We start from the raw sequence: 13,175 nt of genomic DNA on the forward strand, positions 1-13,175 counted from the left end.
AGAAAATTGAGTAACAGGGATTAATTAGGATTTAAAAAGATATAACTATTTGAAAAATAAATGAGGGAGAGTTTAAAGCGATTGACTTAAGGATTGTATCCTATTTTTTGTGGGAGATCTGTGTGCTTAATAAGTGTATTAATTGGTATAGAAAAGAAAAATATTGTCCATTTGCAGTGGAGGATAAATGGTAAGTTAGGAATTCTGTTTGCGGCATGTGGCATTTGAGGTATGTGTATATTCTGCAAACATATGACACAGACATATTTTTTTTACTCAGTCAACAAGTATTTATTCCACTTCAGCTATGTGTACTTACTGCTCTAAAATTATATTCAACTGGGAGGAAACAGATAATGATCCAAAACATAATAAAGTAAATTAGATACTTATTCAGATAGAAAGAATGCCTACAAGAAGGGGGAAATGCAAGGTATAATAAGAAATATTGGATGTTCTTGGCATGTACAGGCTCAGGGGAGTGATGTGAGTAGAGACTGAGATTTTTGGAAGTCATAAAAAGTCTCAAGCTGGGTGGTGGTGGTGGCAGCGGCGCACGCCTTTAATCCCACCACTCAGGAGGCAGAGACAGGTAGATCTCTATGGATTAGAGGCCAGCCTGGAACAGAGCAAGTTCCAGGACAGCCAGGACTACACAGAGAAACCCTGTCTCTAAAAACAGACTCAAATACAAAAGGAAGGCTGTAGGATGGGAGATGCTAAAGGGAGAAACAAGAACAACCTTAAGAGCTTCTGGTCCTTGAGGAGGCAGGAGAAGATCACAGCCAAACAGGATTAGGTGATGTAAGAAAACAGTCCCTTCCTCCACTGTCACGGGAAAGTTACTGGTGGGTAATTCAAGGAATTTCTGTCTCCGGTTTCAATCTTTTCTGGAAGAAGTTTGTCTGCTAAGATGGGTGATGAACAGCCAGAATTCAAAATATTATTTAATAAAGAATAGGCAGTAGGAGGCGGAGCAACTAAGAAATAGATAATACTCGTGAAGATTTGAAAGTCTCAATGAGGCATCCCCCAGGGAGCCAGCACTGGATTTATCGGTCTAAGATTTCCTGTACCTTCTGAGCACTTAATTAATACTTGCTGCATTAATCCTCCTTGATAGTCTGCATCTCCCAGTTCTGTGAGTTCCTTGAAGCTAAGGAACAAGTCTGTTTTATTAATGCCCAGAATGATACCTGACATAAAGTAAATATTCAATATATATACTGTGTATACATATAGTAATAATAGTTAAAGCTGTAGTGTATCTCAGGGGAGGCAAGTGGAGATCACCAAGATGACCCTAGGTTTGCCTGGTAAATTAAAGATCTCCAGCAGTTATTCTGGCAAATGTTTCAATAGGAGAAAAGCACCCTAATTTTATAATAGATTGTATAGTCATCATAGTAATTGAGTAACATTGGCATGCAATGAAGAGATGATGTCTTGATTTTTAAAAAATAAAAATGGGATGAAATAGTCATTGCTTCAATCCCAGTGAATAAATAATTCCTATATTTAAGCTATAACAAGCCCTGAGTTAGAGAAACCAGAACTTCTGTTCAGTGCGGTAGGCAGAATGAGCATCCTCTGAAAATTCAGTGGGAAACGTGGGGCAAAGGCTGTGAGGCAAGCATAGGGAAGTAAGTTGCCAGTCTTCAGAATGAATTTTGCTCCACTTGCACACTTGAATATGAAAAATGTTCTGAGATAATGTTTGGATCAAAACAACTTATGTATGGCTGCTTAGCCACAAAGGACAAAGGGCTGGGAAACCTGATAAATCAAAGATTGTTTGTTTATAGAATAAACAATTCCAATCAGCACAGGGCCACCAGAATAGTAACAGACAACAATGACTGCCCCTCTTATGAAGAGCATCACTTAGTTACAATTACCAAGGAAGCTTTTCAAAGAATATAAGTGCTTGGTCCAGCCCTCATAACCCTGAATCAATGATCCTGGGATGGTCTTGAACATCAATGTGTCCAGTTTAAGACAAACGATCAATTCTATGTTCAGGGCTGAGACTCTCTGTTATGACTATGTTAGTCGTTCCTTTTTCCCAAATGTCATAGAAGTGCCTCTCAGAAGACAGTGGTCATTGAATCATCTAAAACAACACAGTTTACATACAGATTCACAACTGCTCATGCAAATGAGTATCTCTCTTTTTCCCCTTTTTAAGTACCTGAATCGTTTATTTGCATAATATTTTGCTTAATAATTTCAAGACAAATCCTGACTTTGCAGTTTCATTCAAAATCAAAAAGATAGGTCTTAAGAAAGAATGTAGTCGATGTGCACTAATGCATCAGTGATGAACTCTGATTATCAATAATGCATTATGTCATATAGGGGAAAAATTAAAATCTCTTCCCCGTGGAGCCATTTAACCAAAGGGAATCCAGACTTGAGTTCTCTACTTCACGTTCTCTGTGTCTTACATCCTCTGTCTGTCTGTTGTATGAGTCTTAATCTGTGTGTGCCTGAGCACTGTCTGACTGTCGGTGAATCTGCCCCGTGTCTCTATCTGTCTCTGTCTCTGTCTCTCTGTCGGTCTCTGTCTCCGTATGTGTGTATGTGTGTTGTGTGTCTGTCCCTCACAAAAGATTTCACTCTAACTTTATTGAACAGCCAGAAAGCATCATATGGGGAGGAATGGGCAACTTTACATGAATTCTTAATTAAGTTTTTACTAGGTACTGTCACTGGCTCCAGCTGACCCCAACTGACCCAAATAACAAACACTGTTTATCAACCAATATCCATAAATGGATGCTTTCAACCTGTATGGTAGATTTTAGAAAATTGCTTTCAACTTCTGTATTTGCTGCTTTCAACAAATACACATGCATTGTTACAGGACAAGGTCAAGGAAAAGCACATAATTTTTGTTGTTGTTGTTTTTGTTTTTTAAGACAGGGTTTCTCTGTGTAACAGCTCTGGCTTTCCTAGAATTCATTTTGTAGGCCAGGCTGTCCTTGAACTCACAGGGATCTGCCTGCCTCTGCTTCCCAATTGCTGGGATTAAAGACATGTGCCACCACACTCTGCTAAAAAGCACATAATTTAAGGTTACAGCTATACATTAGCTTAGGTTGTAAAAATTGATTACATGGGAAATACAAGGCAAGGAAGGCTGGTTGTCACATTGTACTCTTAAAAGAAGGTCAAATAGGCTGAGCACACAGGAGGCTAGCAGTCTTTAGTCTTAATTGACTTCAAGGTGTATTGTTATCTTTGGCTGTGAGGTTGAGCACAAGTTCCAGTCTCTTAGAATATAAGAGATATTTTCAGAATATTGCATCATCACCATAGTCAACACCCTCTGGAATGCTTCATAGAGAAATGCCATTTCACTCTTTAATTCTTTGGAAATTTCATTTCTATTCCCATGCTTTGAAGCCCTTTATTAAAAATGCTTCTTATTCACTTCAGTGTTCTTTTCTGACACTTTCTGGTTTTGCTATTATGAGTAACGCATCTACTCATCTATTTATTTATGTATTCACTGAGCATATATTTACTGAGCCTGCTTAATGCTAACAACTATAAAGACACTCATAATTCAGTGGTCAAAAGCAGAAACAAACCTCCACATTAGATAACTTACAGTCTAATAACATGACATAAAGCAAACGCTACCCAAAGATGCACTGTGATTATCCATGAAAGAGATGTTCATAGTGCTGTGAAGGTGTACTATGGTAATTTTAGCCTCTTCGGGAAGCTGGTAGAAAGTTTCTGAAGAAAGTGACAGAGGTATGGAACATAACATATTGGGAAATTTTAGACATACTGGGATCTGGGGGAAAATGTAGCTAGAATCTACACACATGATTTGTGCATGGTCTAAGCTTTGGAAAGGCCCTAACAAATAATTTTTTTTTTAAAAAAAAAGGTATGTTTGAAAGACAGATGTGCTGGCACATATTTATAAATCCCAGAATTCTGGAGGTAGAAATAGATGGATATCTGGGGATAGCTGGCCAGCCAGCCTAGTTTACTTAGGTGCTTCACACCAATGAGAGACCTAGTCTGTAAAAGCAATGTGGATGGCATCCTGAGTTATAACAGTCAAAGTTTCCTCTATCACACACACACACACACACACACACACAAATACAATTGTTCATCTGCACACACATGTACCTGCATACACGGGAACACATGCATATATGTACATAAAAAATAGTGTGCTTATATCACAGACTCTTGCACATCCGTGTTTATTGTAGCACTTCTCACACTCCTGAAATTATGGAACCAACCTGGGTGTCCATCAATAGGAGTGGATAAGAAAATGTGGTTTATAGACACAATGGAATTTGTTTCAGCCATAAAGAACAGAAGGTTCAGACAACTGAAGACCATCATGTTAAGTGAATTAAGTCAGTCTCAGAAAGACACATACTGTAAATGTTCTCTCACTTGTGGGTCCTAGACTTTATAGATACATACAGTCACATATATACAGATAACATGGGAAGAGAAGCAATGCTGTCCAGAAGAACAAAGAGGTCTAATGGGAAAGGGGTGAGGTGAGAAAAGGTAGAGAGCAGCGGAATTCAGGGGGATATGCTAAAAGCACATCATATACTTGCCTGTGTAAACCAATATGATAAAATGAAATAGAATGTTTGAAGTTCATTGCTAACTTTCTATTTTGTCTTATTTTTTTTAAATGTTCAGCTATTTATCTATAGATGCAACTCTGCAGCGGCTGGAACCACATTCTTTCTACAATTTGAGTAAAATGACTCACATGTAAGTATAAGGAAAAGCACAGAATAGAGCCAAACCACAACCACCACCATTAAAAATATTCTTTTACATTTGTTTATTTTATTTTTGGGGTGTCGGGTTCAGAAGACAACTTGCAGAAGTCCATTCCTTCCTTTCACCATGTGGGTTTGGAAGGACAGAACTCAGGTCATCAGGACTCAGTAGCAAGCACCCTTATGGGCTGAGTCATCTCACCAAACCCACAAAGAAAGTTCTTGAGAATTTGGCAGCATTAGACTCAAAGTAAAATTACTGCTAAAGGGAATGATTAGGAAAAAGAAAGATGGCCCCATCTGGCCGTATATTCTGTACAGAAAACAATGAACCGCAGAAGAGGGGGTAGATATGTGGGTAAATATAAATAGATTCCGAATGCATAAAACATAACACAGTGGAATTTAAAATACGGGCAACCCACACTCTGCACCGTAGCCTGGCATCCTAAAACTCTGCAGACTGGAACTGGGCAAAGGAACTCAACTACCAATAAGAAAGGTTTGAGTACTTTGTGACATTCAAAATTTTTGCGGGCAGAGGTGGTGCACGCCTGTAATCCCAGCACTCGGGAGGCAGAGGCGGGAGGATCTCTGTGAGTTCGAGGCCAGCCTGGGCTACAAAGCGAGATCCAGCAAAGCTACACAGAGAAACCCTATCTCAAATAAACCAAAAATAATAATTTTTTTTTTTTGCCAAAACATTCAATTTTGTCTTACTATTGCAAACACAGAATGAAAGAAAAGATAGTAAATCTAATGTTGTTTGAATGCACGATTTTAAGCATCAAAAAATATTTAGAATTACAGAATTTAATTGGGTTATCAAAGTTTATTACGAAGTTTAATCTGTGCTTGCCCATTTTTAACTTTGTTATACTATTTTTTATGTACATATATGCATGTGTTGGTGTGTGTGTGTGTGTGTGTGTGTGTGTGTGTGTGTGTGTGTGTATACGCGCCTGTGTGTAGGATAGAGGAAACTTTGATGGTCATAACTCAGGATGTCACCCACATTGTTTTCACAGACAAGGTCTCTCATTGGTGTAGGGCACCCAAGTAGACCAGGCCAGCTGGCCAGCCATCCCCAGATATCCATCTATTACATCCAGTAGTTACAAGAAAGTATCTTTCTAATGTCTTGGCAAATTCTAGGTCTGGATGCTAACATCCAATCCTCTGTCTTCGGTGTAATAAACTATCTCCAAGAATTTCTTTAATGTGTTTTTATTTTGTTTTTGTGGGTTTATTTTTTTTTAGGAGATTGGGAGGTTGTTGATGGTTGCTATGGTTTAGTTTGGTTTGGTTTGGGATTTTGAGGCCAAGTCTCATTCTGTAGCACGAGCTAGCCTCCAACTTGTAACAATCCTCCTGCCTTACTCTCCCAAATGTTGAGATAGGTGAAAACACCATTCCTCGCTTTGAGGTAAAGCAGGGGTGGGGTTGGGGGTTGAAATAGGGTTTAACTTTGCAAGCCAGCCTGGTTAAGAACTATATACTAAGAGCTGGCCTTGAACATCGACAAGTAGGCCCTGTATTTTCATCTCTGTCCATCAATTCTCTCTTTCAATTAACTGATTTCATATTGATCTGCTACTAAGAAACTCATAGGTGATACCCTGTATTCTTTATTGTTTGTGAATAAGCTGAATTGTGATGACAATTACTAGTGACTGAAACAGTGATGTGGTTGGTCGCCTATTGTGATTCTCTCTGTTGTCTACCCAGTGGTGTGTGTAGTGAAGATGGGCAGTAAAGCTTGGTCTTTGCTCTCTTATTCAGCAAACATCTTGTGGTAACTACATTTGAAACTGTACTAAGGCTAGCTGTTTAACTAGATAACAGTAACTGATCTTCATCCATATAAGCACAATGCAAAACAAGGAATGTCTCCATATACACAGAATTAGAATACATGATTTCAAAAAAAAAAAAAAAGAATGAGGAGGTTATTAATGACATTAGAATATTCTAGAGTCTTCAGATTATCTGAGAAGTGGCTGCCCTAGCTGCTTCTCTGTTGCTGGGATAAAACACTAACCAAAATCAGCTTGAGGAAGGATAGGGTTTCTTTGGCTTACAGGTTACAGTCCATCACTGAAGCATGCCAAGGCAGGAACCTGGAGGCAGGAATTGAACCCACAGGGGAAAAGACTGCTTATTAGTTCACTCAACACGGCTTGTTCATCGACCTTTCTTACACACCCAGGCCCACCTGCACAGGGATGGCACTGTGCACAGGTCATGGGCCCTCCAATTAAGAAAATGTCCCCAAACATGCCCATAGGCAAATCTGATAGAGACAATTCCTCAGTAGAGACTCCCTCCTCCCAAGTATGTCTAGGCTTGTGTCAAGTTGACAAAAACTAGCCAGCATAATGGCAAAAGTTCTAACTTAATATCAGACTTTTATAAATCATAAATAATGTTATAATCCATGAGAAAATGACTCAAATAATTATAGAGGAATGGATAACTTATAAGCTTATAGTTGGGAGGCATGAAAGAATTAACTAATGGATGTTTTAAAGGTCAAGAAGTGACAAGAAAGAATTGCCTGAGCAAATAGTAAATTAAATCCCAAAGAACCATTGCATTACATGTAAAATAATAATAATAACAATACCAACTGAATTCTAATTAAAATACAAAGATTTCCATATTGTGTGACTTTAAAAATCTATTTGTACACTGCTTGCAAGAGGCAGATTTATGGGCTGGAGAGATGGCTCAGTGGTTAAGAGCACTGGCTGCTCTTCCAGAGGTCCTGAGTTCAATTCCCAGCAACCACATGGTGGCTCACAACCATCTGTAATGAGATCTGGTGCCCTCTTCTGGCCTGAAGGGATGCAGGCAGAACACTGTATGCATAACAAATAAATAAATAAAATCTTTTTTTTTTTAAAGGCAGATTTAAATGCAACACAGAAGGGTTCAAAGTTGATCAACAGCACTGAATGGCAAAGGTGGGAACAAAGCGGAACAATAGGAACTCGGTGACTGGAGAGCTGCTAATAACACAGGATCTGTGACTCCACTGCTCCTCCTGCTCTGTCTCTGTCCCCACCTTAGGGCTTCTCTCCTCTGCTGCTGCCTTTCCCATACTGTTCATGAAGTTCCTGAGGACGAGTGTCTGCCAAGTTGTTTTATTAAGCAAGCCACTTTCTCTGTTCCTGGTCTCACTAACATTAACAAGTGTTCTCCAGAACACTCTAGAACCTAGACGAGATGCATTTAGTGAATGCTTAATTATTGATCTAAACATTAACTTTAACGTTACACTTTCATCTGCACGTGTACTTTATTTAAAGTGAAAGGGAGTTAAGCAATAATTTCTCAGTTATATACCTTTGGTCCGGGTGATGAGTTCCTTGAAATATTATTCAGAGGAGGAGGAGGAACAATAGTGGGGGAGGAAGGAAGGAGGAAGAAGAGAGAGAAAAGAGGAGATGAGAGGAGAGGAGAGAGGAGGGAAGGGAGGGGAGGGGAGGGGAGAGGAGAGGGGCAAGGAGCTGGGGGGGGGGGTGGATGAACAGGAAGCCTTCCTCAGATTTCCTCCCAACTCGACCTGGAGGGCTGCACTGAAGCCCGATGTGTTTATTCTTTACAGTGTCCTTGCTCTCTCAAAGCACAGGTAGCTTCCTGCATTCTTGGACTGTGATCAAGAATTTCCAAATTGTTTGATTCAAATTCGCCCTCACAGGCATGCTGGGATCTTATTCCAATTGGACTTTCACTGCCTCTGGTGAGAGGTTCTTTACTGCTTACCTCCTGCCCTCCTCCCCTGCTGTCTGTCAAAGGGCTGTGCTGGTTGTATTTTAACTTTTGTTTAAACCTCCTCTGTGTTTCCCCTCCCGGACAGCTCCTCTCTTCTCTTCTAGCCCGTCACTGGGCAACCTTCCTTACCTGAACGGTCCATTGCCCTTTTGCCCACTGCTGCATGACCTTTCACTGTGACTCTTTGGTGCCACCCACTCAAGTTCACTTGTTCAAATAATTGCCTTTTATAAAGCAATTTATGGCTGCAAACCATACCTAGACAATTTTCAAACTCTGTTTCCCATTTGTTTGTCTTTGGTAACAACTCAAGCTCTCCTCCCCAAATGGTAAATTCTGGCAAGCGTGCCACTTGTCTTAGAAAGAGACAGAGAAAACCACCTTGTCCTAGGCAGGATTGTCATGTGAATGTGGAATACAGTGCCTAGGGGCTTCACTCTGTCTAGGATAGAGGGTATTCTAAAGATGCATGCTTTCAGTTTTAAGCTGTGATAGTTTTGAGTTTTAGGTATGAACTTGGTTGGGTAGGAATCATAATTTAATACTTTTGTTTGTTTGTTTTTGTTTTTTGAGATGGGGTTCCTCTGTGTTAATAGTCCTGGCTGGGCTTGAACTCAAAGAGATCCCCCTGCCTCCCAAGTACTGGGACTAAAGGTGTGTGCCACCACCACCACCCAGATTAATTTAATACATTAAGGTTTGTGAACACAGCTAAGACCTTTGGAATGTAAATAGTTAGTACTTACACTTCAAACATTGATGAGTCTTTTTGTAGAAAATCCCAGTAGAGAGTGTTAAATTATTTCCCTGGGTAAGAATCTCCTGGGACAACACAGTTATTTAATGAATAGAATGGACCAGTAAGGTCATGTTCTTATAAATATTAAGATATACATTGTAGAAGGAAAGTGAATAGTTTCCGTCCTCAACCTCCTTCAAGGTGTGTTTCATAGTCATTGTCTTTACAGCACAAATTTCAATTATTTTTTTGCAAGAACATAGTAATACCTTTGTCCCTAAATCTAGATTTGTGAAAATAGCCATAATAAAAACATTATTTGTAGAAAGCTTTCAACTGTAGGATACATCCAATACCTCACAAGAGCCAGTTGAAGGATGAAGTGCTATTATTGTCCCTATTTACAGAGGAGGAAACTATGACTCAAAGGGATCAAGGACCTTATCCAAAGTTATGGGGCCTGAGTGGCAGAGTCAAGATGCCACTGCAAGTCTGGCTATTCAGTAGTAAAAGGAGCAAACTATAGATCTGTGCTACAATGTAGATGAACCTCATCTCACAGACATCAAGCTAAATGGAAGAAGTAAAATACAACAGGTCACTTGCTATATGCATCCATTTATAAGAAAGGTCCACATACGACAAAGTCACAGCAATATTTTAGAGCAGAGTCTGAGATGTAGCTCAGTGGTCTAGCAAGTACTTAGCAGGCACAGAGCTTTGGCTTTGATCCCAAGTACTCAGGGGTTTGGGGGGAGGAGAGAAGAGGAGAGGGAAGGGGAGGAGGAGAGAAGGTCTGGCAGAAAGGAAGTTGAGATAAATTACAAATGTCCAGATGATACTTTTGTCATTGATAGTAGTGATGTGTGTTCTAATGCTGCATTGTTATAATGATCAATTCTGCAAATTTGCTAAAAATTATCGAACCACGTAGCTACAATGTGTGAATTTTGTGAAATGCAAATTATCCTTGAGCAAGCACTTTTGAGAATCACAAAGAGCACATTCCAAGCTTTCCAAATATTAACATGGATGACTGGACACAATACTCATGATGGCCAAGCCTCAGGGGCCATCTACAGAAGGAAAGACTACAGGCCTCAGTGGGTTCTTACTGACTTTCCTTGTCAGCATAAGGAGTGCTATGAACCTCTTTTAGCCAATCTATGTGTGTGCCAAATATTTTTAACTTTACTAGTGACAGTCCACGTTTAACAGTTGTTGTGCACTTACATTAACTATATGTTCTTCATCAGTGAATGCACAAATCTTATTATGTAAGTTACAAACTCATATGATAGCACTACACATATGCTGAAGTTTTAAATTATTGGCATCACAAATTAAACCCAAACAAGCCATTTAGGCTTAACTTGCTCTGTCCCTTTCACCTGAAAGTGCGATGAACAGACACTTGGCCCACTATAGAGGTCATTGTCATGGCAACATCACTGGCTCTTGTTAATAAAAAGATGTCCATCCTCAGCTGCTTGCCAAACCACTATAGGGGTTTTCTTTTCTACCAAAATCCAAAAAGAAAGTGGAGAAGATAAGAAACAAAAGCCACAGACAAACAAAGCTTTGAGACTCCAGTTAAGAGAAAGGTAGTCCATAAATTCAAATTGACTGAGACCATCTCCAGGAGGGCAATCATGTCTGGGGGAGGAGCTAGGTATCTGTGGTCAGTGACTTATAGTTCCTGCCCCACCATATAAATGTATCCGCATCTGTTCATGAACTTTTGTTAAACTTTATCTTTAGTAAAAACAGAAATGGATGCATTTTGCTGACAGTTCTACTGTAACTCTTGCAGAGAAATCCGGAACACCAGAAGTTTAACTTATATAGACCCCAATGCTCTAACGGAACTCCCCTTGCTCAAGTTCCTGTAAGTATGGCCTTCTTTCTTATCGTTGTGTGTGTGTGTGTGTGTGTGTGTGTGTGTGTGTGTGTGTTAGAGTTGTGATGCTGTTGTCCATCAAGAATCTCCCTGAAATGATATTGTCTAGCATCATTTTCGTGGTGTATGGCACAAATCCGATCATTTCTTGTGACTGTTCACCCTTCTCCACTGGGCAAAGTACCAGATGGAGCAGCTCACATATTTAACACTTATCTCCAAAAGTCAGTACATCGTTCTGGGACTAGAGACCTGCTCTGAGAGACAGGAGGAAAAAAACAGTAAAATATATACATAGTCTTTAAGTGTGGATAAAATGAAATCCTGAGAGCCAACTGGTCAATTTTGTTTGGAAACAACAATTTTGTGTTTATATTTTTTAACAAAACAATATTAGAAATTTCAAAAAGCAAATCCTCAGTACAGAAGTGACACACTTCTACTTGGTTTTGGTGATGACTTACAAGCTCGCCATAAACTCCATCAGAGCAAGGAGCATATTGGTTCTGTTTCATCCTTGCTGCCTGCCACCCAGTGGGCACTTCAGAAAAATACCTTGAATGGATGTGAATATTTGACCCAAGGCCCTGTAGACACCAGCTGGAGGGACCTTCTTTCCTGTTGAAATGCAATTTTAAAAATTAGAAAACAAACAAAAAACAGTATAATGAAAATAAAAAGCAATCTTAATCCCTGTGCCTAGAAACAATCACTATTCACATGTAGTTCATTTCCATCCAGACATTTAAAATAAAAGTATATCTCACAGATATTTTAGGGAGTAAATCTTTAAGGATGGATAGAGGTTATTCAGAAAAAATCAGGTACCAGGATAAAGATAGAAACATGAAGCTGCACGGCTCACTTAGGAGAACTGGAAACAAGCCCTTGTTGAAGGGGTAGGAGAGGGAAATTCCAGAGTAATGGCATGTGTGGCTTAAAGGTATCTTGTGGGACAAGGCAGTCAATCCTTTTATGGACTTGCTTTCAACTCAGTAGATGGTTAATCAGATAATTAGGGAGACATCAAAGAAGAAAAGGACTCACTTAGTGGGTTTTGGAGAGTAGAGAGGTCATGGTTCAAGTCCCATTAACCTTTCATTTATTGCCTCCACTGAACTCTCTGGCCTTTTTGTCCTGCTCTTTTTCATGAACCCCCAACCCTAGCTGAACTGTTGCCATATTTCATATACACGCACAGAATATTGCTTCTCTCCTTCTGGAGTATTCCATTTATTTGTTTTGAGCTCTCTGGCTCCTGCTGCCTCTTCAATCCAATGTCTCTCTCTTTAGAAGGAGTCAAGACTGAATTGCCTTTGACTGTATATCAGTGAAACTTGAGTTGTTTTGCACTAGAAGAGCTGGGTAGGGTCTAAGCCTTTCCTTCTCCATACCAAGTCTTTCAAAACTTACAGTTTCCACTACCTATGTTCTAATAGCTGATAAAAGTGTCACAGGGATTAAATCCTGGGGACATTAGGAGCCACTAAACTTTTGTGTTCATGTTATATTTTTGCACATCTTTTAATCTTGACATATTTTTCCCTTGATGACATGAATTTTGGAAGTAGAAGCTAATGTCTTTCCAAGCACATTGTTTAAAAGATCCTGCTGTCTACTCACAGGTCACTACTGCAAAAAAGTCATTCTTAGCAAAATAGTAATGCCATAGGATGTAGATTTTTGGGGTATGGAGAGTCTCTCTACATAATCCTGGCTGTCTTGGAACTCACTGTGTAGAACATGCTGGTCTCTAATTCATAGAGATCCTTCTGCCTCTGCCTCCTGAGTGCTGGGATTAATGGCATGGGCGTGGCATGGCACCAAGCCACAATGTAGAATTTAAAACAGGAAAGCTGACTTGGAGTTAGGTAGTCACGTGTTCTTCCTCCATTGATCTTTTACAGCCCATCCTCTAACACACACACACACACACACACACACACACACACACACACACACACAGAGAGAGAGAGAG

General features: G+C 39.7%; 1 protein-coding gene across 1 annotated transcript in view; it reads left to right on the forward strand.

Moving 5' to 3' along the window:
• The window catches only part of Tshr (thyroid stimulating hormone receptor), a 130,949-nt gene that overhangs the window by 76,644 nt on the left and 41,130 nt on the right, over window positions 1-13,175 (forward strand). The window contains exons 3-4 of the mRNA XM_036206450.1: window positions 4,696-4,770; window positions 11,111-11,185. Of these exons, the coding sequence (XP_036062343.1) occupies window positions 4,696-4,770; window positions 11,111-11,185 (150 nt within the window). The remainder of the gene's footprint in view (window positions 1-4,695; window positions 4,771-11,110; window positions 11,186-13,175) is intronic.

Source organism: Onychomys torridus, chromosome 14 (genome assembly GCF_903995425.1).
Source record: "Onychomys torridus chromosome 14, mOncTor1.1, whole genome shotgun sequence".
NCBI lineage: Eukaryota > Metazoa > Chordata > Mammalia > Rodentia > Cricetidae > Onychomys > Onychomys torridus.